General features: G+C 38.9%; 1 protein-coding gene across 3 annotated transcripts in view; it reads right to left on the bottom strand.

Moving 5' to 3' along the window:
* CACUL1 (CDK2 associated cullin domain 1) overlaps positions 1-27,232 on the bottom strand; it is a 64,048-nt gene that overhangs the window by 11,674 nt on the left and 25,142 nt on the right. The window contains exons 4-6 of one of the 3 annotated variants that reach the window (XM_003409102.4): positions 15,605-15,700; positions 4,829-4,931; positions 1,780-1,869 (exon numbers count right to left, since the gene is read on the bottom strand). In XM_003409102.4, the coding sequence (XP_003409150.2) occupies positions 1,780-1,869; positions 4,829-4,931; positions 15,605-15,700 (289 nt within the window). The remainder of the gene's footprint in view (positions 1-1,779; positions 1,870-4,828; positions 4,932-15,604; positions 15,701-27,232) is intronic. The other 2 variants (XM_064269259.1, XM_064269260.1) reach the window with 2 other exon arrangements.

Genomic DNA, 27,232 nt, shown 5'->3' with positions numbered 1-27,232 from the left:
CCACAGTTTTCAATGGATTTCCATTTTAACAAGCTAAATCCTGACATGTCACCTTTTAAATTAATTAGTAAATCAAATAATCAAGCCATCAGATAATTAAAATAAAATAATCATTAAACCCAACTGGCTAGTAGTAGCAGTAGTTAATGTTGGCATGCTTGTTTATGTGTTGGGTACTGTGTTAAGCTCTTTATATCACATTTTATTTCATTTAATTCTTAAACGACAAAAGATTTTGACAAAAAGGCAATTACTAGAAAGGGGCATCCCTTCTGTCTACAGACCATACAGCAGTGTTCTACCCTGAGAACTTTTGCAATCTCTCTCCCATGGACATTTTTTAAATGACTAAAGAATTGTATAGGAAGTTTTACGTTCTAGCTTACAAATACAACCAAAAAAACAACATCCAAATCCACTGGTGTCAAGGCAATTCCGACCATGGAGACCCCAGGTGTGCCAGAGCAGAGCTGCAGGTCATAGGGTTTTTAATGGCTGTAGTCTTACGGAAATAGGTCACCAGGCCTTTCTTCCATGGTGCCACTGGGTGGATACTAACCATGAACCTTTCAGTTAGTAGCCCAGAGCAAACCATTTGTGCCACCCACGGACTTCTGGCTTACAAACACGCAGAAGGATAAATAAGAAATTATCTTGGGACTCCTTTAAATCTATGTTTTTATTCTAAGACCAAATCAGAAGCCAAACCCATTGCTACTGAGTCCAATTCTGACTCCTGACAACCCTATAGAAGAGTAGAACTTCCTCATAGGGTTTCCAAGCCTCCAAACTTTTACAGAAGCAGAGTGCCACATCTTTCTCCTACAGAGCAGCGGGTGAGTTTGAACCTCTGACCTTTCAGTTAGCAGCCGAGAGCATAACCACTGTACCCACAAAAACAAACAAACAAACAAACAAACCCATTGCCATTGAGTCGATTTCAACTCATAGCGACCCTATACGACAGAGTAGAACTGCCCCCTATAGTTTCTGAAGAGCGCCTGGCAGATTAAAACTGCCACCTCTTTGGTTAGCACTCGTACCACTTAGCCACTACGCCGCACCAGGGCTCCATTATTCGGAGACACATTACACTCATTTACAGATCGTGCTTTTGAATACAGTGATTCTTGATTTTTGGTTCTGCTATTCTGATTATCTCTCTCCCTAAAATATCCTTATAAAATGACTAACTTTCCCAGTACTGCTAGACTCCTTGCAAGGTACATAACAGGCCTAAGAAAATGGAGTTGTGAAGTGTGTATCTGCAGTGTGGGGTAGGAAGTGAAAGAGAAACTCCATAAAAATAAAGACAAAGATTAAGGCCGGATATGCGATTTGATTTTATCTAGTGTCTCCTACAAATTATTTCTTGTATTTTCCTCACACATACTGCAAGAACCAAACCATTATGTTTCCAGTAGTAGAGAGTTCCAACTGAGTCCTGAGTTTACATTTCACAATCAATGTCTTCAAATTTTCTGTTAGAACGAATCTAAACACCATTTAAAAAAACAAAAACCCACTGCTGTCGAGTTGATTCCGACTCATAGCAACCCTATAGGACAGAGTAGAACTGCCCCATAGGGTTTCCAAGGAGCAGCTGGTGGATTCGAACTGTTAACCTTTTGGTTAGCAGCCAAACACTTAACCACTGTGCCACCAGGGCTCCCTAAATACCATCAGCCCTCAAAAAACACATATGGAAACACTGCCCCTCGGATAAGGCTGTAACTACCATAAACAGGTCCAATCCCAAAAGAAATTATGAAAGTTTACCTGGTCTGAGGGTATACAGGCCTTTCACAATATTTGCCATAGTTGAAGGTGTGACCTGAAATGGTGTTGACTGGGCTTCTAAAAGTAAAGCTAAAATAAGGGAAACGATGTTATAAGAGGAAAAGAACACTGATTGTCAATGTTTACATTACTCCCTCTCCCAAGGACTAAAGGGTAAACAAGTGCAAGAAAAGAACAGTCTAAGAGGACAAACCAAGAGTTTACACTAAGGTTTTTTTTTTTTAATAAATCCGATGTAGTAGTTCAATCTAACAAATATCCGCAGGTCTCTTGGAACACTAATGGGAATGATTCAATTCACAGAGGTTCTGAAAACAAGTAAGCAAAACTTTCCAAAAGCAATAGTATTTGTCTCAGTTACCTACTGCTGCTATCATAAAAATACCACAAGTGGATGGCTTTAACAAACAAATTTACTCTCTCACAGTTGACAAGGCTAGAAGTCTGAAGTCAGGGCACCAGCTCTAGAGGAAGGCTTTCTCTCTTGTGTTAGCTCTGGCGAAAGGTCCTTGTCACCTTTCAACATCTGTGGGCCTGACTTTCCTTGGAAATCTCCTTGTGTCTTGGCATCAATCCGCCTCTGGGTCCAGGAGATTCTCAGCGCAGGGACCCTGGGCCCAAAGGATGCGCTCTGCTCCCAGCACTTCTTCCTTGGTAGTGGGTTCCTCAATCTTTGCTCGCTTGTTTTATCCATTTATATCTCAAAACAGATGGACTTAAGATACAACCTAATCCTATAGATTGTATCCTGCCTCATTAATGTAACTGCCTCTAATCCTGCCTCATTAACATCATAGAGGTTAGGATTTCCAACACATAGGATAATTACATCAGATCACAAAATGAAGGCTAATTATATCAAGATCACAAAATGGAGGATAATTATATAACACTGAAAATCATGGCCTAGCCAAGTTGACACACATTTTTGAGGGGACACAGTTCAATCCATAACAGTATTCATCTACTTAGGGAGTGAGCTGAAAGTGCCTCCATGAAGTTCATGATACAAAAGATTTACGTTTGGGGACTAAAATGTTCTCGACTTTAACATCACACAATAAACTCCCTCAATCATTTCTCCTTCCACCAAATCACCATATCTGAGGCTCTTGGCCTTTTTCTGAAAGGCACATACTGGTAATTTTAGTTTTTTAGTGATCAGGGTCAGAGACTCACTTTCCCAAATGCTACCGCTGCAAGTGCATTTTCTCTAACTGAGGGCATCCTGCTCACTTTCACAACCCGGGTAACCATGTGACCCTGTCTCTGCCCATGACCACAGAGCCGGTTTTCTTTTACTTTCTGTACTACCACACAAATACTTTATAATTTTTTTAATAAAAAATGAGTAAGACTATTCCTCTAAATAGGAGATATGGGCTACTAGATTTCCTTTTGAATATTCCCTATAAAAAAAAATTTTTTTTTATATGCATAACAAAGTTCATTTCCAAATTGCCAGGAAATATAAAAACATATTTACAAAGTAAATAGGCTTTTTACCAGATGGTAGCATTTCTCTATAGCATTTTAATGGGAAAGACTTCAAAATGCTGTATTCTATTTTACAATGAAAGCAAAATGACAATATCAACCTCAGAGGAAATACCTGAATGGTTATAATTAATAGCTGGAATAACTCATGAGATAATGTCTGAAGATGTTGGGAACCATCTCTCCAACCTTCAAGAAAAATACATGTCATATCCCAAAGATTCTAGAATCTCTTGGGAACATAAAAATGAAACATATTATTCTCATCTACAATACGATTTGAAAACACTACCTTTCTAAAATAAAGTGGCCCAATGTTTAAAAATTCCTTCTCTTAATTTAAATGAAAAAGAGTTTGTGGTTAATAATACAATAATCCTTTTGTAAATCCTAGTAAAAGTTCACTGTAAAACCCACTGCCATCCAGTTGATTCCGACTCATAGCAACCCTATAGGACAGAGTAGAACTGCCCTATAGGGTTTCCAAGGAATGGCTGGTGGATTCGAACTGCCACCTTTTGGTCAGCAGCCAATCTCTTAACCACTGGGCCATCAGGGCTCACTGTAGTAAAAACTATGACTAAAAGGAAACAAAAAAATACATACTGCAAATCCAAATACTATGAGTGCAAAATTCTGTAACAAGACTTGATATATCACATAAGATATGAGCTTTTAGAGGATACCAACACATTAGGTTATAGGGACTTCCTAAATTCCACCTGGAGAGAGATATTCTTAGGATCAGAGTCTACCTACTGTGAGGGGCAGGGAGCACAAGAATGGTAAGAGAAGAGAAACTAGCTGCGCTTAGCACTTTGATCTGCTTTCTTAATGATGCACATTGCCACGTTAAATATTTTACAAATCTCAATTTCACAGAAAAGAAGCTTACCTAAGATACACAGAAAATGACAGAACTGACCAACTTGACCCACTGCCATCAGGTCAATTCCGACTTATAGTGACCCTATAGAACAGAGTAGAACTGCCGTACAGGGTTTCCAAGGCTGTAAATCTTTACAGAAGCAGACTGTCATGTTTTTCTCCACAGAGCAGCTGGTGGGTTCAAACCACCAATCTTTTGGTTAGCAGCCAAGCACTTTAACTAAACACTGTGCCACCAGGGTTCCAGGACAGAGCCGGAAGAGTCAAAATCAGAGAGAATTCTGTACTACCATTTCAACAATGTTAACACTGCAATCCTTCTAAAATTACTGGTAACAAAGTTAGGGGTGAACCCCCAATAATATTTCTCCAATCAGTGGGAGGGTAGAAAAAAGGCAGCGAGTATCAGGCCAGACATGAAGGCATTGTCCAAAGGATAACCTGGCTAAGTTGCTATCAGCTTACTGGGTGACCTTCAAGTCACATTTTCAATTCCTCGGTCTCTCTATAAAACAAGGCTCCAGCGCTTCTTAACATCTGGTTCCAAAGCTGTCAATGCTGGGGTTTATATGGCAATGCTCTCGGACAAAAATTAGATCACCAATGGTGTTATCTCACCCTTAAAATAAATTCACTGACTTACGCATTAGGCTGTAAATGTGCTTTTCTGCAACATGTTCCGTAAACAGCTTTATAAGATCATCCTTTAAGTCTCTGTTAAGCTTGGTTTCGATGTAAAATTTATTCTGGAAAAAAAAAAAAAGTCCTTTTCAGTGCATCAATAAGAAGAAAATCATTAGTTATTCTAATGAACTGAAGATCCTCCCCACCCAAAAAAAAAAAAAAAAATTACTTTAGGAAACAACACATAAAGGTGGTCCTACCCATCAACTAAAATATAAAAATGCAACATCAAACACCAAAAACCCTGCCACTATAGTTCAATGTCTTTCTGGCATGAGATTAAAAGTACTTAAAGATAAAATATAATGAGCCATACACTTCCAAAAGAACACCGGAAGATAGCCCAAACATTAACTAGACAGTAAGGTACAGACATTTTGGAATCACACGGTGTGACAGGCACTTAGTATGCCCTTTAAAAATACCATATCATCACCTAAAGGCAACCCTGGAAAACACAATGAAAAAACAAAACCTGTTGCTGTCGAGCTGATTCCGACCCACACTAATGAAAGGTACTCCATTTATCAATGACCTAGGCTGAAAGCGGGCAGCGGACACGGACCAGTTGATTCCCCAAGATACATTCTACTCCAATGATTAGTCCAAGTCATTCAGCTTACGACATTCCCTAGAGACTGCCTGTGGCTCAGAGGTAGACATGTGACCCAAGATAGCCCAGACTGAGAGAAACCTAGGTGTGAGGGAGGGCCTTCCTACAGTCATTTTACAACCACAAGGAGAGTAAGATGAAACAGATATTGTGGACAGGAAAGAAACAAAAAGAACCAGAGTCCTCCATAATACTGCTGAATGATGAATTCAACCAACCCTGGAGACTGCATTATTGCTGGCATTCTATTGCAGGAGATAGTACTTTTCTTCATTTACTTAAATCGCTTTTAATCAGGTTTTCCATTTCCTGTAGCCCAAAGCATCCCAACTAAAATGATTTACAAAACCCAGATCAAATTTGTTCACGTTTAAATGCTAACTCAATGCATAAGAGTAGAAAATATAAAAAGGGTGCTCACTGATTCTCTTAATTCTTAACCCAACATTTTCCCCCCTTTCAAAATTTTATTAAAAAATAAAACCATGTAAAAGAGTATGCAATAAAAACAAGCCTTCCATCCCAAACCCTCTTCCCACTGGTCCCACTCCCAATGGTCCCATTTGACAACTGGGAAGACTTTCACATATTCTTTCTAAAATAATCCTTGCATAGATGTGGACATGCTTTTTATTTTCTTAAAAAAGAAGGAAAACCACACTAATGAGGGAATATTACACACTGCTTTGTACCTTGATTTCACACCTAACGTTTTGTCTTCAAGATTTTTCTCTAAAAGTACATATACGTATGTCATTATTTTTAACTGCATACGTTTTCCATAAATTACTTAAATTATCCTGTTATTATTGTTAATTGCTGTCGAGTCAATTCTGACTCATGGCAACCCCATGTGTGCAGAGTAGAACTGTTCCAGAGAGTTTTCAAGGCTGTGACCCTTCAGACGCAGATCACCAGGAGGGTCTTCCAAGGCATCTGTGAATGAGTTCGAACCATCAATTTTTTGGCTGGTAATCACCATTTAATCCTTTGAGCCACCCAGCGATTTCCCTACTGATGATGATACAGATTTTTTCCCCAATGTTCTGCTAACTAAAAACAATGCTACAACGTCATTCTACATATATATTCATATATACTTGAGTTTATTTGTATGATAAATTCCTAACGTTATAATTTGTGTCAAAGAGTTTGTATATTTTTAACTTTGAACAATAATGCCAAATAATCTTCCAAAGAGGTTTCACCAATTTACAAAAATGTGAATTATTTTCCTACAGACTCAGAACTGATTATTAACATTTTCTACTTCCAGTAATTGAAAGAGGTTTAAAAACTTCTGTTTTAATTTTTATTTCTTTAATTACGATGTTGAGTGTATTTTCATGTTTATAAGCCATTTGTATTTCTTCTTTTCTGTGAACAATCTATTCATGTCCTTTCTCCTATTTTCAAGAGAATAGGGTTCTTAAATTGTTTAAAACTAATTCCGAAGACCTAACTAATTTACCACGGAAAGCAGTATTTTGTCTTATGTTTTACAAAATTTACTGCAATTCCTTCCATTTACTTTTGGTTTATGGTATTTTGCTGTACAAAAGTTCTTAAATTTTACACCGTCAAAAAGTCTAATATATCTTCCTTTGCGGCTTCTAGGTTTAGGGTCTTATTTAGAAAGGTATTTTATTGCTCCAATATTTGTAACATGATTTCTTCTAGTTCTTTAATTCATTTTTTAAAATTATTCCATCTAGAATTTTTTATAAAGAATATGGGAATAATTAGTCTCCCCTGCCCCAACCCCAAAATGACTACCAGTCGTCCTAACAGCCAGCTATGGAATAATCCGTCTCTTCCTTACTGGTGTGAAGTGTCATCTTAGGTTTTTACTAAATTCCTATTTCTGGGCTCTGTTCCATTGATCTATTCCTGCACCAATGACAAACATTTCTAATTACTATAGCCTTATCATTCATTTTGGAAACTTCTGGTGGCATAATGGTTAAGTGCTATGGCTGCTAACCAAAAGGCTGGTGCTGGCTGCTAACCAAAAGGCTGGTGCTTTGAACCTACCAGGCACTCCTTGGAAATTCTGTGCGGCAGCTCTACTCTGTCCTATAGGGTTGCTATGAGTCGGAATCAACTCGACAGCAATGGGTTTGGTTTTGTTTTTTTTTTAATCATTCATTTTTATATCAGGTAATGATAGTTACCCCTTCATAGTCATCTTTCATAGTAGTTTTCACGGGTATTAGGTTTATTTTTCTACATGGATTTTATCACAAGAGACTAAGTTGACTGCCGTATTTTATTTCTAAGAATTTCTTTTCCCCTTCGGAAGTAAATATTATCTGGTGAAGCCGTTTATTTTTTTTAATGAAAACCTCAATTATAAAGCTATTTGCACACTCGAGATTTTTAAATCAAAATATGGAGCAAAAATTAATTTGGCAGTCTTTGAAGTGAATCAACATCTCTTTGACAGCCCTGGTGGCCCAGTGGTTAAGAGCTCCACTGCTAACCAAAAGGTCGACAGTTCAAATCCACCAGCTGCTCCTCGGAAGCCCGATGGGGCAGTACTACTCGGTCCTATCGGGTTGCTAGGATTGACGGCATCAGGTTTGGCTTTTGGGTTTTGGTTGAGATTTTGTTTCATTTACATATAAGAATAAAAAACAATATAATTGTTTAACTCCCAAGGGAAAATCTTCTGCATTTATAGTACTTTTCACTTCTGGTATATTGTCCCCTTAACATTTAAGGCCTCTGGCACAGCTTCTAACCAGAACCCATTAAAAGATGAAATTATAAAAACTTCTAAAGGACTTAGAAACTCTAAAGTACTTCTACTTCTTTAACAGAAGATGTCCAACTTTTTCTCAGTATGATCGTTTTAAGCTCCAGTATTCCAAATAAGTATATATATTGTCTTTATCTGATCTCTGTGCAACAGCAATCTTGTCTGATAATTTAAGCTCTTAGACGCAACTTATCTTCTACTTTAATGACTGGATTTTTTTTTTTTTAATAATTTTTATTGAGCTTTAAGTGAATGTTTACAAATCAAGTCAGTCTGTCACATATAAGGTTATATACACCCTACTCCACACTCCCACTTACCCTCCCCCCGCAATGTGTCAGCCCGCTCCCTCCTTCCAGTCTCTCCTTTCGTGAACAACTTTGCCAGTTTCTAACCCTCTCTACCCTCCTATCTCCGCTCCAGACAGGAGATGCCAGCACAGTCTCAAGTGTCCACCTGATACAAGTAGCTCACTCTTCGTCAGCATTTCTCTCCAACCCATTGTCCAGTCCCTTCCATGTAATGACTGGATTTCTTAAATACCAGTATAGACAGACCACCTAAATCAAAGACGTTAATTGTGGCAAGAAATGCTTAACAAAATTCCTTTTCTGTTACTGTAACTACAAAGGATATTCTGCTGATTATAGCCCTCAACGTTAACATTTCAAACTGTTTTCTTTAAATAATATACTTTCCCAACAGAGCAGTGACAAAGATCAACGCATTTCTATCTTCTGGACAACAAAAAGTTTTCAAAAATAACTAGAAAGCAAGTTTGAGCTCTTAAATCTGTATGACAAGTTGTAGTTTAGCTTTATTTTACAACCAAAGATCCTTTACTTGAATTTTGCTCGAAGAATAAGTTGTGGTTCATTTATTCTTAAATGAAATCTACTTCTTAAAGCCCTAGGATCCTATGATAAAGTTTAAGACAGCCAACTGTGGCACTATAGGCAAGTGTGAATGTTAATCACTTTCCTGATTTATTTAAACTAATTTTTAAAAGATTGTTGTTGTTAGGTACTATCAAGTCAGTTCTGACTCATAGCGACCCCATGTATGACATAACAAAACACTGCCCAGTCCTGCGCCATCCTCACAATTCTTGCTATATTTTAGCCCACTGTTGCACCCACTGTATCAATTCATCTCAGTGAGGGTCTTCCTCTTTTTCATTGACCCTCTACTTTATGAAGCACGATGTCCTTCTCCAGGGACTGACCCCTCCTGATAACATGTCCAAAGTACGTAAGACAAAGTCTTGCCATCCTCGCTTCTAAGGAGCATTCTAGCTGTACTTCTTCCAAGACAGATTTGTTTGTTCTACTGCCAGTCCATGGTATATTCAATATTCTTTGCCAACACCATAATTCAAAGGCATCAATTCTTTGGTCTTCCTAACTGTCCAACTCCCACATACATATGAGGTGATTGAAAACACCACAGTATGAGTCAGGTGCACCTCAGTACTTAAAGTGACATCTTTGCTTTTTAACACTTTAAAGAGGTCTTTTGCAACAGACATGTCCAATGTAATACACCATTTGATTTCTTGACTGCTGCTTCCACGGGCGTTGGCTATGGATCCAAGTGAAATGAAATCCTTAACAACCTCAATATTTTCTCTGTTTATCATGATGTTGCTTATTGGTCCAATTGTGAGGATTTTTGTTTTATGTTGAGGTGTAATCCATACTGAAGGCTGTACAATCTTTAATCTTCATCAGTAACTGCTTCAAGTCTGCTGCACTTTCAGCAAGCAAGGTTGTGTCACCTACATATCGCAGGTTGTTAATGTGCCTTCCTCCAAATCTGCTGCATTCTTCTTCACACAGTCCAACTTATCTGATTATTTGCTCAGCCTACAGAATGAATAAATACGGTGAAAGGATACAACCCTGACACACATCTACGCCAGTATCCCCTTGATCTGTTTGAATGACTGGTTCTTGGTTTTTGTACAGATTCCTCATAAGTACAATTAAGTGTTCTGAAATTCCCATTCTTCACAATGTTATCCATAATTTGTTATGATCCACACAAACAAATGCCTTTGCATAGCCAATAAAACACAGGTAAACATCTTTCTGGTATTCTCCGCTTTCAGCAAAGATCCATCTGACATCAGCAATGATATCCCTCATTTAATGTCCTCTTGTGAATTCGGCTTATATTTCTGGCAGTTTCCTGTCAATGTACTGCTGCAATTGCTTTTGAATGATCTTCAGCAAAATTTTACTTGCATGTGATATTAATGATATTGCTCGATAATTTCCACATCCCGTTAATCACCCTTCTTGGAATGGGCACAAATATGGATCTTTTCCTATCTGGCCAGGTAGCTGACTTCCAAATTTCTTGGCACAGACGAGTGAGCGCTTCCTGCATTGCATCCATTTGTAGAAACACCTCAATCGGTATTCCGTCAATTCCTGGAGCCTTGTTTTTCACCAATGCCTTCGGTGCATATTGGAATTTTTCCTTCAATACCATCTGTACTCGATCATATGCTACCTCCTAAAATGGTTAAATGTCAACCAATTCTTTCTGGAACAGTGGCTTTGTATATCCTTCCATGTTTTAAAAAATAGCTATTCCCATTTTGCCTCAAAATCCAAACGATGATAATTTACACTTTTTTTCATTACTAATTCCCCTAACATGCTCACTAATAAATTCCATTGAAACAGCAGACATGGAAATAAATCCTCTTGCCTACTCTTAACTCCCTTACCCACAAATAGGCCCTATCCTTCAGCTCCATTTCCATTCACAGTCTCTCCTCAATTTGAACCTTTAAAACAGCAAGAATAAGGAGTTTGTTGGCAGTTTCTAAGATACCTACCTAACATACGCTCCTAATGACATAACCCATGAGAGGATTTCGCCAAAATGAGAAACATCATACAATGTGGCTACTTCCCAGGCTTTCCTGATCCTTTCCAAGAAGTTAATTCCACCGAGCCAGATGCACTGATCTCTAATATCGCCAATGATATTCTTGCCTAAAGTTTCATGATTCAGAAAGGAGTTCTGAAACTTAACAAAAAAGTCTTTTCAATTCATTTTCTTCCAAGGTAAGTCTCGTAAAATACAGGCAAAAAAGTTCTTTCTGAATTATAATAACTGGAAAACTCTACACTCCGCCCTCATTTATCGACATGGTTAGGTTCCAAAGACCAGGTCATTATATGAAATCGGTGTTGTGCGAAAATGGAAGCTGACCACGTCAGATCACAAAATGGAGAATTACTACATCATTACATAACTGCCAAATTACATTACCATGTAACTGCCAAATTACATCATTTCTTAACTGCCAAACCACTGAGACTCATGGCTCACTCAGCCAAGTTGATATATAACTTTAACCATCACAGCCAGCGCTACTCTTGTCGCACCTCAATGTTCATTACTGCCAGTTGTATACATCCTTAATGTGCAAAATAATCAGATTTTTACTATTGTTATAAATGTGAGATGTCAGATAACAAGGCAGTCAATAAGTGAGAAGGTGTATTAACTTCTAAAATTGGTATTAATACCTGTCCTAGTTATCTGGCCCTGCTATAACAGAAATACCACAAGTGAGAGGATTTAACTAACAGAAATTTATTTCCTTACAGTTTAGAAGACTAGAAGTCCAAATTCAGGGTGCCAGCTGTAGGGAAAGGCTTTCTCTCTCTGTCATCCTTGTCTCTTCTGAGCTTCCGCTCCTAGGCGATCTTCATATTGGTTGGCTTGTGTCTTCCCCATTTCTTCCTGCTCCCTTGTTTAATCTCTTCCATATTTCAAAAGAGACTGACTCAAGGCACACCCTATACTAATCTTGTCTCATTAACATAACAAGGATAACCCATTTCCAAAGGGGATTATAACCTTAGGCATGCACAGAGGTTAGGATTTACAACAGATATTTTGGGGGGACACAAATCAATCAAGTACATTCTACCCTCTGTCTTCAAAAAACTCATGTCCTTATCATGTGCAAAACACATTCACCGCATCACATTATCCCAAAAGTCTTAAATCAACTCCAAGTCCAGAGTCTCATTTTCCGAATCATCTAAATCAAATATAGGTGAGATTTTAGGTGTATTCCATCCTGGGGCAAATTTCTCTTCACCTGTGAACCTGTGAAATCTAGAATACAAGTTATTTCCAAAGTACAATGGTGGGACAAGTAGGTGCAAGGTAGACATCTCCATTACAAATGGGAGAAACTGGAGGGAAAGACGGGATAACAAGGACCACGCAAGTCCAAAACCCTGCAGAACAATTTACATTAGCTTTCAAGGCTGATAATCCTCTGCTCTTTGGGCCCATCTGGGCAAAGGCAGTCCCCTCTAGACTCTGGGTGCTGTCCATGCTCTCTGGACACTGGGTGGAGGCTCATCAGCCCTGGGCTTAAGCTCAGCCTTCCAGATCCACTGGGACAGCAACTCTGCTCCCTTAGCTTTGGGCAGGCCCCATTCTTCTGCCCCATGGGCAGGGCAGCCTCACTCCCTCAGCTTTGGGCAGAGGCCCCATCCTCCTGGCCCCACATTCCAGAACCTAGTTGGTGATGATCAGACTCTTTGAAACCTAGGAGGCCATGGCTCTACCCTTTGACACCCCAGAGGCCCTGGCCATACCCCTTGAGCCCAAGGCAGTTCTGTTTCCTGTGCTCCTTCCAACAGTTCTGCTGATCTCTGAGCTGCTCCAGGGACCGTTCTTTTCTTTTCCTAGAGAACAAGGGATTAGCTCCTTTGATCTGTTTCCTGCCTGCAGAATTCCATGAGGCAGACAGGATTCTCTCTTTTCGTTCTCTCTGTCCCCTTCGGTCTAAACTGATGGGTTTTCTGCTGTGGGAGTTGGTTAGGTCCATCAGTTACAGGCTTAAATCTCTTTACCGGAAGACTGTGCAGCCACGTTATCCTTGGTCAAAATTCTAGGATATGTGGCTTTAGTTCATACAAAAGAATTTTCCAAATCTTTAAGGTTTGTTTTCATTTTACACAGTTCATGTTAAAGTCCATCTCACATTTTACTGTAAGCAGCAAAGAGAAACCATGTGACCCCTTTAAGATCTTGCTTAAAAATCTTCTCAGCCAAATATTCGAGTTCATCATTTACAAGTTCTACATTCCACCACACATTTGAACATAAATTCAGACAAGTTCTTTGCCACTACAGAAAAAGCACCGCCCTTCTTCCACTATCCAACCACATGTCCATCGTTTCCTTTTAAAGCCTCGCCAGAAGCACATTTAACATCCACATTTCTCGCGACATTCTGTTGCTGGTGCCATATGTGTTCTCTAAGATGACAGAGACGTTCTCTGTGGTTCTCCTCACTTCCTTCTGAGCCATTATCAGAATTGTCTTCGATGTCCATAATTCTACCAGCAGTTTCTTTAAGGCACTCTAAGCTTTTACTATCAAACACCTTAAAACTCTTCCAGCCTCTACCTATTGCCCAAATTCAAAACTGCTTCCACATTTTAGGTATCTGTTAGAGCAGCACCCCACTCTTCCAATACCAAATTTTGTCTTAGTTATCCAGTACTGCTATAATATCTCCAGTGGGTGGCTTTAATAAACAGAAATTTATTTTCTCACAGTTTTGGAGGCCAGGTGTCCAAATTCAGGGTGCCAGCTCTAGGGGAAGGTTTTCTCTCTCTGTTGGCTGTGAAGGAATGTCCTTATCTGAGCTTCTGCTCCTAGACTATCTTCAGGTATCTTAGTACATGTCTTTCCTCATCTCTTCTGCTTGCTTGCTTGTTTAATGACTTGCTTGAGAATGACTGAAGACGACTGAAGACGCACCCTACACCGATCCTGTGTCATTAACATAACAAAGACAATCCATTCCCCAATGGGATTATAACTTTAGGCACAGAGGTTAGGATTTACCACACATATTTTTTGGGGACACAATCAATCCATAACAGTACCTAAGGAATGAAGAAGTATAAATGAAAATCATATACAACATGATCTTTTGTAAAGAATCTTCTAAATTAAAAACAGTTTTTTCAAAGTACGCACGTGTGTCGCATATACATTCGTGGTCCCATAAAGCTATAACAGAGTTCAGAAATTCTGATCGGAGAATAGGACACAGCAACATACTCTGCAAGAGATCCCATCTGTCTCTCTCTAGCTCTCCAGGTTCAGCATTCATCCTGGCCACGGGGCAGCAGGGGAAAGGGGTCCAGGAGCCCATCTGTGGCCTCCTGTCCCACTGTGCTCGCCTCAGGCAGGGACTGCACAGACGCCACTGGAGCTGCTGAGGGGAATGCCCCTCTGGAGACTGCTGCCCAATTCAGCCCAGGTGCCCTGCATGTGACCCCCAGGCCTAAGGCTGCAGCTCCTCCCACGGACGTCTAATGGTCTGGCAGACTGGGAAGGAAGGTAGAGAGGATGGACAGGAAGGGACCAGTGGCTGGCTGGAAAGCGAGTGTGCACTGTACTCCAGTGGTGGTGGAATTCAAGTTTTTTCACAGTCAGTCAGTATGGAAGCAGCGTGAGTCCCGGACCCAAACAGTAACCATCCTGAGCGTCTCTTTCCTATATGTAATATGATGTTCGCATTACGTCCAAATCACATAACATCCTATTTCACAGAACGTATTGTAGACAGTAAGCAATGCATACCTGTATATTTTATTTGAAAGAAATCATTTTTAAGATCAATATTCCACATATAGCAATCTACATGATACAGAATGTAGGATCAACCAAAATATCCTATTCCCCAATCTATTAAACAAAGAAGAGTTAAAAGAGATGGTTTCTAAGAGCCCCTCCACTCAATGGAAACACTAACATTATAAGGATCTGTGATTTTATATATTTAAAAGCATAGGAGGTTAGTTAACAAAGTCAACAGTATATCAATTACATTCATGGCACAAATCTCCAAATGAAAGAGATGATCAGAATGGAAGTAAATGTTTTTCTGCATTACTTTTTAAGGAACTAACTTGGGATTTATCATACATCGTATTTTTGGATAGATGTTTTAGCTCTCTACTTTCTGAGGGCAAGAAATCATTCTTATATATCTTTATCTTCTGAGACCGAGTACAATGCCTTCCACATGGCAGAAATAAATGTGTACAGAGTGACTGCTGATTCTCAGTGTCTGTTTATTCAGTAACTGTTACTTATGGAACTTAATAACAGAAAAAGGAAAAATAACTAATTCTTGTATTTTAACAACAATTAAACATTATTGAAATAGTTTAATTTCCATTTCTAACACAACTAATAGTAAAAGAGAAATAAAACACGCTGAAACATCTGCATCTGTCTGTGTTTAGACCAATAAACCTCCCGTCTTAATGGGAAAGGAGGAAACGGCTCTAACTTACCATATATATGAAAAGAGGCACAATGCTCTGCAACGCTCCCATATACTGTCCGAGAGCTATATTAAATCTTTCGATATAGAGATCGGGAGGGCTGGCCTGTGTAGAAGAACATAAATGTGATCATTCTGGGAAACCAGGTATAAAAAAGCCCTATTGCCACAATCTGAAATGCAAATATACCTAGAAGGAATTCAAAATGCATAATGAAGTACGCAAATAAAAGGAGGAGGCTAACCCCCTGAAGTTTAGTAAGACTTCTCTATCTTTGTTCCAAAATCTGTGACGCAAAACTGAGATTTGGTTTAGCCATCTTTAAAAACTATGCAAACTTAACATGCTACTTAAAAGGCTTGCTCTCTTAATATGTTAAAAGGGCACATTCAAAGTTAGGACAAATGATAAAATTATGTGAATTATATAGGCATTTCCTATAGAAACCAAACTACGTTTGGGCCTGGAGGAGAGAAAAAAAGAAATTCAAGGAAGTGGCACAGACTTAATAAATTAGAATGGCTTATGAATGTTTACAATGACCTTAAGCCGAACCAAACCAAACCCAGTGCCATCAAGTCGATTCCGACTCATAGCAACCCTATAGGACAGAGTAGAACTGCCCCACAGAGTTTCCAAGGAGCGCCTGGCAGATTCGAACTGCTGACTCTTTGGTTAGCAGCCGTAGCACTTAACCACTACGCCACCAGGGTTTCCACAATGACCTGACCTTAAAAAAAAAAAAGCCCTGTTAATTCTGAGGTTTTTTTGGGTTTTTATACTAGCTTGGTTGTAAAACACTTCTGTAGCTGCTCAGTTATAAGCATCATTAGCTGGAAAGCAGGGACTAAAATATACATCTGCAACTCTGGATAACAATAAAAAAAATGTAATACATGCCTGGTATTTAACTCCTTACCAAAAACCAAATCATGAAGTATCAAAAGAGAAAACTTCAAACTGTGTGTTTTCCAAAATGCATCCATGTAAAATTTCATTTTATTCTCTGAAGCTAAATGAATCAGGAACCATTTTAATACCGAAGAAACACACAAATGGGCAAATCATTGGCCTAAGACTAGAGAGCTAGGAAATGAAAGATCCAGGTCTTCTCACAAAGAATTCATTCCTGGGGCTGGGAGCTGGTATGTGTATGGGCGGGGAGGGGTAGCAGACATAGCACAAAACATAATGCAAACAAATTTCATTCTATACACATTCTCACTTGTCGCAGTCTCATAACATGGCAACCAGATCTGATAAAGTCTTGCCTTCAAACAAGGATGTAAGGAAATGCCACATTTAACAATTCCTAAATATTAAACATGTTAAATTATAAAAGCATTTCAATTGGACTGTTTTAGGAATGTCCAAATGTTCCAATACCATTTTTAAAGAAGACTTAATTCATATTTTTTCAATCCTCCTTAGATACTTAGGATATGTGTAGTGAACTGCCCTTACTTTTCCCAATTCATCTTCCATTACTGAGTGCTTAGCAGTTTTTGTACTGTGCTAGGTGTTTTATTTACATCTCTTTTTTTTGTCCTCCTAACTGCCTGCAAATTGAGTGTTTCCCCATATTACATATGAGGCAATTGGGGCCCAGAAATATTTAATCGCTTGACTATGGTCCCACAGCTTATAGCCAAAGAACAAGACTCAAGCCTTGTTCAATCTGACTCTTCAGTATCTATTTGAATTCTTTTGTTGACACCCTGAGACCTTTAAATAAAGTTTGAACTTCTCAATTTAGAAAGCATAGGGTCGCTATGAGTCAGAATTGATTCTACCACGAGTTTGTTTTAGTCTACCTCTCACTTTTCATATTCTGGTTCTTCTCCCATGCAAGCCCACCACACAGATCCCCTGGAGCTACTAGCAGTTCCCAAACATCGAGGTTCTGTTTTAGGCCCTCTGACTCTCCTTTCTACCTGAACACCCTTCTCCCCATCCCATAACCAGACTCACTCTGGCTCATTTCTCCTATTTAGCCTTCAAGACTTGTCACTTCCTAAAAAAAAAATCTGAGCTAGATGGCCCTTCGATGGGACAGGACCACACTTCCACACTTCTCCCAGTAGGGGGGTGGGGAGGGGGAGATCTGCCACTCAACTCCAAGCCCCTGGAGGACAAGATCTGAGTCTGACACAGTAAGTCTAGATAAGTACCTTTATTCCAAGAATAGAGTCTGAAGTTTTATTTAAAAACTCTATTTTACTATTTTACAAGGCTATATGACATTAGGCAATTCATTTAGTCCTCTGAATTTCAATTTCCACACATATAAAATAGGAAAAACACTAATTGTGTTATTTCCAAGACGTGCTGAGAATCAAAAGCAAATGTGTACATGCTTTGAAAAATGTCAAATATTATACACACAAATGCAACTAATAAAAGCAGGCAAAACTCCTTTCTGAATGAAGTACCCATTTGTCTAATATTTCAGAAAAACCCATTAACACTATTAAGAGCATTCTTTGTAAACTAAAGAACTTGAGGGAAAATGATTCCGAATTGTGGGCAAACTTTCAACTACAACTAATGAGCAGAATCACAGGCAATATCTTCCTCTCAACTGCTTCAAAGAGCTCTGGAAATGATATTTCAGTACTCAAAGAAGTAAATTTCAGCAATATTACATGAAAAGAGAAAATCTGAAGAGCTGATATATTAAAATAATTTTCCTTTTTCATAAAAAGATATTTTATCTATCCAAAAGGTAAAAGTATGAACACTGATCAAAAGACACATTTAATCACAGACAGAATAAATAAAATTGATTCCTTCATTATTCAAAAATTCCAAAAGCCTCTAAGGTTCTGAGCATTAAAAGTACTTTCTGTACTAAACGAAACATCATAACATTTACTTAGCTTTTTTACTTCCACATTTCACACAGCACATATTCGAAACCTTTTAAGTGACAGGACTCTAAATTATCACAGTCTTCTAATATAAACCCAATCTCTTTCCTAGGAACCTAGTAATAGACTGCCATTAAAAAAAAAAAAAACTAATCAAACTGTTCCTCCTTAAAACTTAAGTTCAATATACTTTGGGCCCCATTGGGGAAATTGCTACCTCTTTGATTTACATTATTTCAACATGAATGTATGTCTTGGACATTAAATGAACTTTTCTATACCTAAAATAAACAAGCTTCATTTTCTTCTCAAATAAAACAAGAAAAAAGCTACCAGACAAGGAATAACTATTATTCCAAACTTGTTTCAACTTTTTCACAAAGACCTAGGTTTCCTGAAATTGGTAACACAGCTGGGCAGGACTGTTTAAATTTCTTTTTTTTTTTAGATGGGTAATGCATTCATCTGGTTTAAAATTCATAAGAGTTCAACAGAGTTTTACCTTTCATTGCTTCTCCCCAGCCACTCTATTTCTTTTCCTGATCTAACCAACACTTATAGTTCTTTTCTGTCCTTCCAGAAGAATTTTGCATATACACAAAAAAATAAGTATTCCATTCATAACCCTTTTCACACAAATATTAGCATACTATCACACTGGCCTACGCTTTCCTTAACCATGTATTTGGAGACTGTTCTATTCTAGCAATTCTCAAACATTTTGGTCTCAAGGAACCTTAAAAAAAAAACAAAAACCCATTGCCGTGGAATCAATTCCGACTCACAGCGACCCTGCAGGGCAGAGTAGAACTGCCCGATATGGTTTCCGAGGCTGTAATCTTTATGGATGCAGACTGCCACATCTTTCTCCCACAGGGTAGCTGGTGGGTTCGAACTGCCGACCTTTCAGTTAGCAGATGACTGCTTAACCACAATGCCACCAGGGCTCCTTTCGAGGACCATTTACACCCTTAAAATAACTGACGATTCCAAAAGGCTTTTGTTTATAGGTGAGTTAGATCTACCAATACTTACCATATTAGAAATTAAAATTTTAAAGGTACTTATTAATTCACACTAAACTGATAACAAATCTACAGCATATTAACATTTTTATAAAAAGTTAACTATATACGTATTTTTTAATGTAGTGAGTAGAATGGTATTGTTTTTACATTCCTGCCTCTTTAATGTCTGGTTTAACAGAAAACAGATAGATTCTTATGTCTCCTGTATTGAATCTGCTGTGATATGTTGTTTCGGTTGAAGTAAATAAAGGAAATCTAGCTTCACACAGATATGTAAACAGAAAAGGAAAGAATATTTAATAGAAAGAATTGTAGATGTTCTTCTTTGATACTACACCAAAACTTGACTAGTGGTAGTTTCTTAAATGTTAGTTGCAATATGAAATCTGAAAATGTACCAAGAGCTTTGTCTTCTATTCTGAATGGATCTTTCAACACACATTTTATAACATCACAAACTGGTGATTTGGAAAATATTCACTTACTAAGTCATATAGATCTTCCAAATGTTGACACTCTTCATTACACAACATTAAAAAAAAAAAAAAAAAAGTGACTATTACCACTTATCTCAACAGAAAAGGTTTCTATAAGTATTGAAAAACTCAAGGTCATGGTGGTACATACAAGTATTCCAAAATGCTAATTTCCACTTTGAAGCCTGAATTTTATCATTGTCAACAACTACGTTGTTTTCTTTGATGTGACAGATTTATTTCATTCACTTTTGAGAAAATATCTGTCAAATCCCAAAGTCTAAATAACCACAGTTTGTCTATCAGTTGTTCTTTCAAGCTGTTTTTACCTGAACACTGTTTTTGTGTTCTACTGGTGGGGGGAGGGGCTGGCTAGTTTAGCTCAAATCTCATGCAATCACACAGCACTTTTTCTTTAAACAGCCTGTACTCTGGCATGCAGCTTCCCAATTTATTTACACAGAATTTCAGAATTACACAATCTGATAAAATTAGCAATTTTCACTACTTCATTTAGGAAGGGCATTCTTAAGTAAAACTGGCTTGTTTTTGTTTTTCATCGGGTGTGGAAGTAAAGATTTATGCTAAGGCCTCTGGTTAGCTGCCAAGCCCTTTAACAACTGTGCCACCAGGGCCATACATATATGAGGTAAATATACCAAAATGTTTAAAAAAAAAAAAAAAGTCTACAGCCTTGAGTATGGATTATACCTCAACATAAAGAAAACAAAAATCCTCACAACTGGACCAATAAGCCACATCATGATGAACAGAGAAAATATTAAAATACTGAAGTTGTCAAGGATTTCATTTTACTCAGACCTACAATTAACGCCCACGGGAACAGGAGTCCTGAAATCAAACTAACACACTGAATTGAGTAAATCTGTGGCAAATTCTCTGCAATAAGAACAACTTTGCTATGTTGTTGCTGTGCGTCCTTAAGTCAATTTCAACTCATAGAACTGCCCCATAGGATTTCTTAGGCTGTAATCTTTACTGGAGCAGATCACCAGGTCTTTTCTCCTACAGAGTGGCAGGTTGGTTCAAATTACCAACATTCTGGTTAGCATCCAAGCGCTTAACCACTGCGCCACCAAAACTCCTTAACTTTGCTTTAACAACTGCTTTAAGTTCTGGTTTGGGTTACAAGAAATATCTCCAAAAAACTTATTCAGAGTAAGTTTCAACAGAATACACATGCAAAGAACTGTTCACCAGTTGGCAGTATTTATTACACCTGACGCCTATAAAGAAAGGGTAACAGGCAATTTTCTTATCTAAACTCGTCCTCATTCAAGCAAGGAGTAAACAGCATATCTGGAGGAAGCAATTAAAAAAAAAACAACACATTTTGTAGTTCGGTAGATACAGAAATTAACTAAAGCCTTTAACAACATAAAATGTCAAATGACCATACAAGACAACCAGTTTAGTTATGCTGCCACCTACCGGAAGAAACGCAAATAGCAAAGCAGTCCTTTCTCTGATTTTAAATACCAAAAAATCTGGCTTAGTTTATTGGTAGTTTGGCAGTAAGGCTTTTTATATGCAGTCTGATGCCTGTGAAGAGTGACTCAAAGTTAAGTAATGTTGACTAATTATGGTTTAGTTTCTATTCATTTCCACCACCAGTTAATTGGTTTGAGAGCCTAATTATATCTAATTCGACCAAGATATATTTAGCTTAAAAGACATCAAAATTACCCTAGTTTTACTTAAATGAATGCTTTAAATGCAATTAGTTAACTTCCTTTTAATTGAAATAGTGGACAAACACTTCAACTATTTTAAGTTCAGCCCTATTTGAGAATAAAAACTGAAAGACTGTCCTCTTCTCCCTTTGTCTTTGTGATCTCTTTTCCTAGGATCCTGAGCTCTGGCTAGTATTATCAACTGCTATTTTATTCCTGTCACTTTAATGTTACTATCCTGGCCTGGAACCAAATCTCTGTTTAAACACTATTTTGAGGTAACGTACAGTGTAAGTTCCAAACCACTGACAAAAAACTGCCAGAAGGAACGCAACCTGCTAATGGGTTACTGACTATACATACTAGAAAAAAACATAAAAAGCTACTTCATCAGAATGTCAGAATATTTTTATTTGGGGAAACTGAAAATATACTCTTAATAAAGCAAATTAATTTAGACAATAAATTGATCCACACCACTTGAGACAGAAAATGTGCTATTACTGCAGTGAATTCTGGATTCAGACATACACAAAAATAATCAAAATGGGAAAGTATCATTTAAGGCAGTTTTTAGATTCAATCTGCTGCAAACGACCTCTTGAAAGTGTTAAAAAGCAAAGTTGTCACTTTGAGGACTAAGATGTGCTTGACCCAAGCCATGGTGTTTTCAGCTGCCTCATATACATATGAAATCTGGACAATAAATAAGGAAGACTGAAGAAGAATTGATGCCTCTGAATTATGGTGTTGGAGACGAATACTGAATATACCATGGACTACCTGGTGGCGTAGTGGTTAAGAGCTATGGCTGCTAACCAAAAGGTCGGCAGTTCAAATCCACCAGGCGCTCCTTGGAAACTCTACGGGGCAGTTCTACGCTGCCCTATAGGGTCGCTATGAGTCGGAATCGACTCAATGGCAGTGGGTTTGGTTTTTGGGTTTACCAGAAGAAGGAAAGAATCTATCTCAGAAGTACAGCCAGAACGCTCCTTAGAAGCCAGGATGGCAAGACTTCATCTCCCCTACTCTGGGTATGTTATTAGGAGGGGCCAGTCCCTGAAGAAAGATACCATGCTTGGTAAAGTGGAGGGTCAGCGAAAAAGACGACGACCCTCAACGAGATGGACTGACACAGTGGCTTTAACAATCGGCTCAAACATAGCAACGATTGTGAGGATGGTGCAGGACGGGCCAGTGTCTTGTTCTGTTATACACAGGGTCACTACGAATGGGAACTGACTCAACGGCCCCTAACAGCAACAGATTTTATTACCCAAATGGTGGTACAGCAGAACACGACAACTACTCAAAACACTGGCAATTCAAGTACTTACTGTATCAGTGAGAATAGGTCAGATTATCCTTGGTGACAAACAACCCGAAAAAAATCTCAGTGACTTAAAATAACAAAGCTTGAGCAAACAAAATGTAGTATTACACATATCACACATACACTAGAATATTATGCAGCCAGAAGAAAGGATGAAGTATTGATTCAGGCTGTAATATGGCTGAACCTTGAAAACATTATGCTAAGGAAGTAAAAGAAGCCAGACACAAAAAGCCATGTATTGTATGATTCTGTTGATATGAAATGCCCAGAACAGGCAAATTCAGAGCGGCAGGAAGTAGCTGATTCCCAGGAGATGAGAAGTGGAGGGAATGGGGAGTGACTGCAATGAGTAAGAGGTTTCTTTCTGGGGTGATGAAAATGTTCTGGAACTAGATAATGATGATGGTTGAGTGATTTTGTGACTATCATTTTAAAAACCACTGAATCATACACATTAAATGAACAAATGCTAGGGTATGTGAATTATATCTCAGTACAAAAAAAAATTTTTAATGGATTTAAAAAAAAAAGCTTTCTTTCTCATTCACATTACATGCCCATCTCAGGGTGTCTGCTCCATGTCCTCCTTACTCAGGGAACCATATGGAACACTGTGGCAGAGAGAGGAAAACACGGCAAATTGTGCAGCAGATATTAAAGGCTGCAGACTGGAAGTGACATGCTACACTTTCACTCACAATTTATGGGCCAAACAAAGCAAGTCACTTGGCCAAGTGTAGCTTCAAAGGGATAGAGAAGTACAAGCCTACCATGTATCCAGCAGGAAGAGAACAGGACATTCGGTCAACAGCATTATGACTAGCCCATTTACATCTAATGAATACCTAAGCTTAATTCAAGTCCACAACAGACCAAGAGAAACCAACACTAGTAAGTCAGGATCCTTGCCCTCAAGAAGCTCCATGTTGCGAGGATGACATCCTAATTGATAACTACATCCTAGATAACCAAAATACATGCCAAGGTGCAAAAGAAAAGCAAAGGAAGAGCTTAGTTAAGTTTGCCAAGAATAGTGATTTTAAAAGCTAAACATAACCTTAACTTCAGAACCACGTCAAGTAGAATGCCTCCCCTGGCAGAAAGAGAAGGGAGGAAAAAAGTGATAAGAAAGCATTTTATGTAAAAGAAACCAAATGAGAAAAGGCACAAGATGAAAAGACACAACCTGTTAAAATATAAACGTATAAATCGTCACACTATCTCACTGAGTTCAGACTTGCCTTAAAATCCTTGTTAAGGAGTGTGGTCTTTGCTCTTCAGGTAATGGAGAGGCAAAAGGTAAAGAAAATGGGCAACATAGTAAGTCTGAGAACAATAAACATAATGGATCAGGGGAAGGTGCAGAGCAGAGATACAAACTGGAAATCTGGTACTGTTGTCCAGGCAAGTACAATGAGAACCTAAACCACTGAGGTGGCAGAGAATTCACAACGGGGGAAATGAGTTCTTTTACCTCTTCCTGGACAATTGCAAGGGTCTTAGAACATTTTCAATCCGTTTACCCTTTCCACCTTATATGCTATTGTCATGTGTTTTGATTACATATATTTTTACACCCAAGACAGTATCATTATTATTTTTCTATACCTACATATTTATTTTTGCTGTTTTTCACTCCTACCTACAACTCCCAAGTTTTCACCTAGAATCATTTTTCTTCAATCTGAAGAACACTCATCATTATTCCTTTAAAGTAAGACACTACTGGTGATGAATTCTCTCAGTTCTTGTCTAAAATTATATTTCATCATTCTTCTTGGTTTTATGATCACCTCATCACTTAAAAAAAAAGTTTTTTTTTTTTTTTTAGTGTGGCTAATTATTTCTGACTTAGTAGTAGCAGATATTGTTAACGAAAAATGATGCAAACAACTTGATACCTAGGATAATGTTATGTTTCTCCAGAAAGAATTTACTTTTGCTTCTAATAAGAAGCTAGAGGCACTAGCAAATCAAGATAATCTTTAATCCCATCAGGAATCTGGCTCCAGCTACTGAGATGGCTAGTCTACATCCTGTTGTTACTATTCCTGGGATATGGTCATTCAGGATCCCAGCCAGAAGCCCCTGGGAGGAGGTTTTACCAGCCTCCCATCTTTGGTGAGCCCTAAACTCCAATTTTTATCACCCTGGCCCCACACGTCTAGCAAAGCTCTGTTCATTTCCTCAGCCTATTTGCCTCCTCTTCCAGAATCTACAGATGCCCCTAGGAGAGAGGAGCCTCAGATGGGTTTCTTTTTTCCAGATCTTGGCCCTCTAATTCTTCACTTCTTTTTTAGCTCCCTTGCCTAGTTTTTGTAGTTGTTCTCAGCAGAAGAGTTGGTCCAAATTATCTAGTCTTATCAATCATATATTTACCGCTACACCTAGTAGAGTATTTTGCGTATTTGGATAAAACCAAAAACCAAACCGAACCCACGGCTGTCGAGTCGATTCTGACTCATAGTGACCCTATAGGACCGAGTAGAACTGCCTGATAGAGTTTCCAAGGAGTTCCTGGTGGATTTGAACTGCCAGCCTCTTGGTTAGCAGCCGCAGCACTTAACCACTATGCCACCAGTGTTTCCTTGGATAGGAAAGTGCCAGCTTTATCAGGTTTCCTATAAGGAATCCCTGCAACTCATCAACCAGTGTGGTTTTTTATACTGGCCAAGAAACCAACTGTGATTGAGAAAGGGAACTGCAAGTCTTCAAGGTTTCTGAACAAGAATGGAGCACTGCGATTGATTACTTTTGTGCGTGGCCTTTCTAGTCATGGCCTTGTAACTCCCACCCAGGTAATTGTGCGGGACTGTGTAATGGTGTATTTGTGACCTATCAAGGGGACTGATCAGTTTTGCCTTAAAAGAGAGCCAATTCCAAAGCAAAGAGGAGGATGCTACCACCACCACGGAAGAACAGCCAAGAGCAGAGAGCACAGCCTTTGGGCCTGGGATTCCTGCGCTGAAAAACTCCTGGAAGCAGGAGACCCAGAGAGAGCAGGGATGTAACCCTGAAGACACTGAGAATTGGTGGCAGGAGAGACTTGGCAGGAGACGGTGCTGTGAGCTTCCCAGCCCATGGAGAGAGAAAGCTGAGTGCCTTTGGGCAGAGGCCTAGGGCCAGGGAGAGATGTGCCTGCAAGCACCGTTGGAAAGAAGCTGTCCTGATGGAAGAACTGTATCCTGAGTGTTCCGGAGCCTGAACTGTAACTGTTATTTCCCTAATAAGCCCCCAAATAGTGAGTATGGTCTGTGAGTTCTGTGTGGTCACTGTGATGAAATATCAAACCCAGTACAGAGTGCTGTGTGAGGAACACTTGGTGTCAGAATTGGTAAAGATGGCAGAGGGAGGAGCTTGTCTGGCCTCCGCCTCACAGAAGTTAGCCTTGCACTGTTGATCTTGGTACTCCTTCTCCCTTGTGGGGTTGGAGGTGGTCAAACACTGCCCCCATGTCATTTTTATAACTGGAATGCCCATCGAATTAGTGTTTTTATAAGATTAATCAAAAAAAAGAAGAGACTACTGAAAGGCAAACCAGTTAGAGAAATAATCACCGTAAAATGGTAGTAGGAGTGTCAGAACTTGTGTAACTTCATGGGGGATAATGAGCATCAAGATCAGCCTAAGACTGATCCCTATGACTCATAGCGACCCTATAGGACAGAGTAGAACTGACCCATAGAGTTTCCCTACGAGGTGGAGGTCAGATATACCTCCACTCTCCCACCTTTCTACCAATTCTGACCACAGCCATTCCTCCACGCCACTCTCTATGTCTCTTCTGGATTCAATAATCCATTGCAATGGCCCCATAAAACTCACAGACATTTCATTTGAGTAAGTATATTGACCAATCCCTGCAGGGTGCATAAAACAGACCAATCACAGGGCAGGCTGCAGCCCAGGACCAAACAAAAAGTATCAAACCACATGCTGTTTACTGCTTATGCAGGAAATGTCAATCAACCTAGACAAAAGTAAGAAACCCTCTGGAGAAAACTAGGGCAAAAGTAACTTCTCAGGGCTTGGGGTGGGGGGCGGGGGGTGGATCTCTCAAACTATTTTCCAAAGAACCAAGGCAAAATGACAGGTAAAGGAACTCATTTCACAACTGCATTTGTCCAGGCATGAGCCAACAATGACACAGCAGTGACAGCGATGGGAACAAAAAGGGACAGGAGTAAGAGACATTACAGTATCCCACCAACCTTGAATAAATCACCGCAAAGA

Source organism: Loxodonta africana, chromosome 16 (genome assembly GCF_030014295.1).
Source record: "Loxodonta africana isolate mLoxAfr1 chromosome 16, mLoxAfr1.hap2, whole genome shotgun sequence".
Taxonomy (NCBI): domain Eukaryota; kingdom Metazoa; phylum Chordata; class Mammalia; order Proboscidea; family Elephantidae; genus Loxodonta; species Loxodonta africana.
This window is presented reverse-complemented; position numbering and strand designations above follow the sequence as displayed.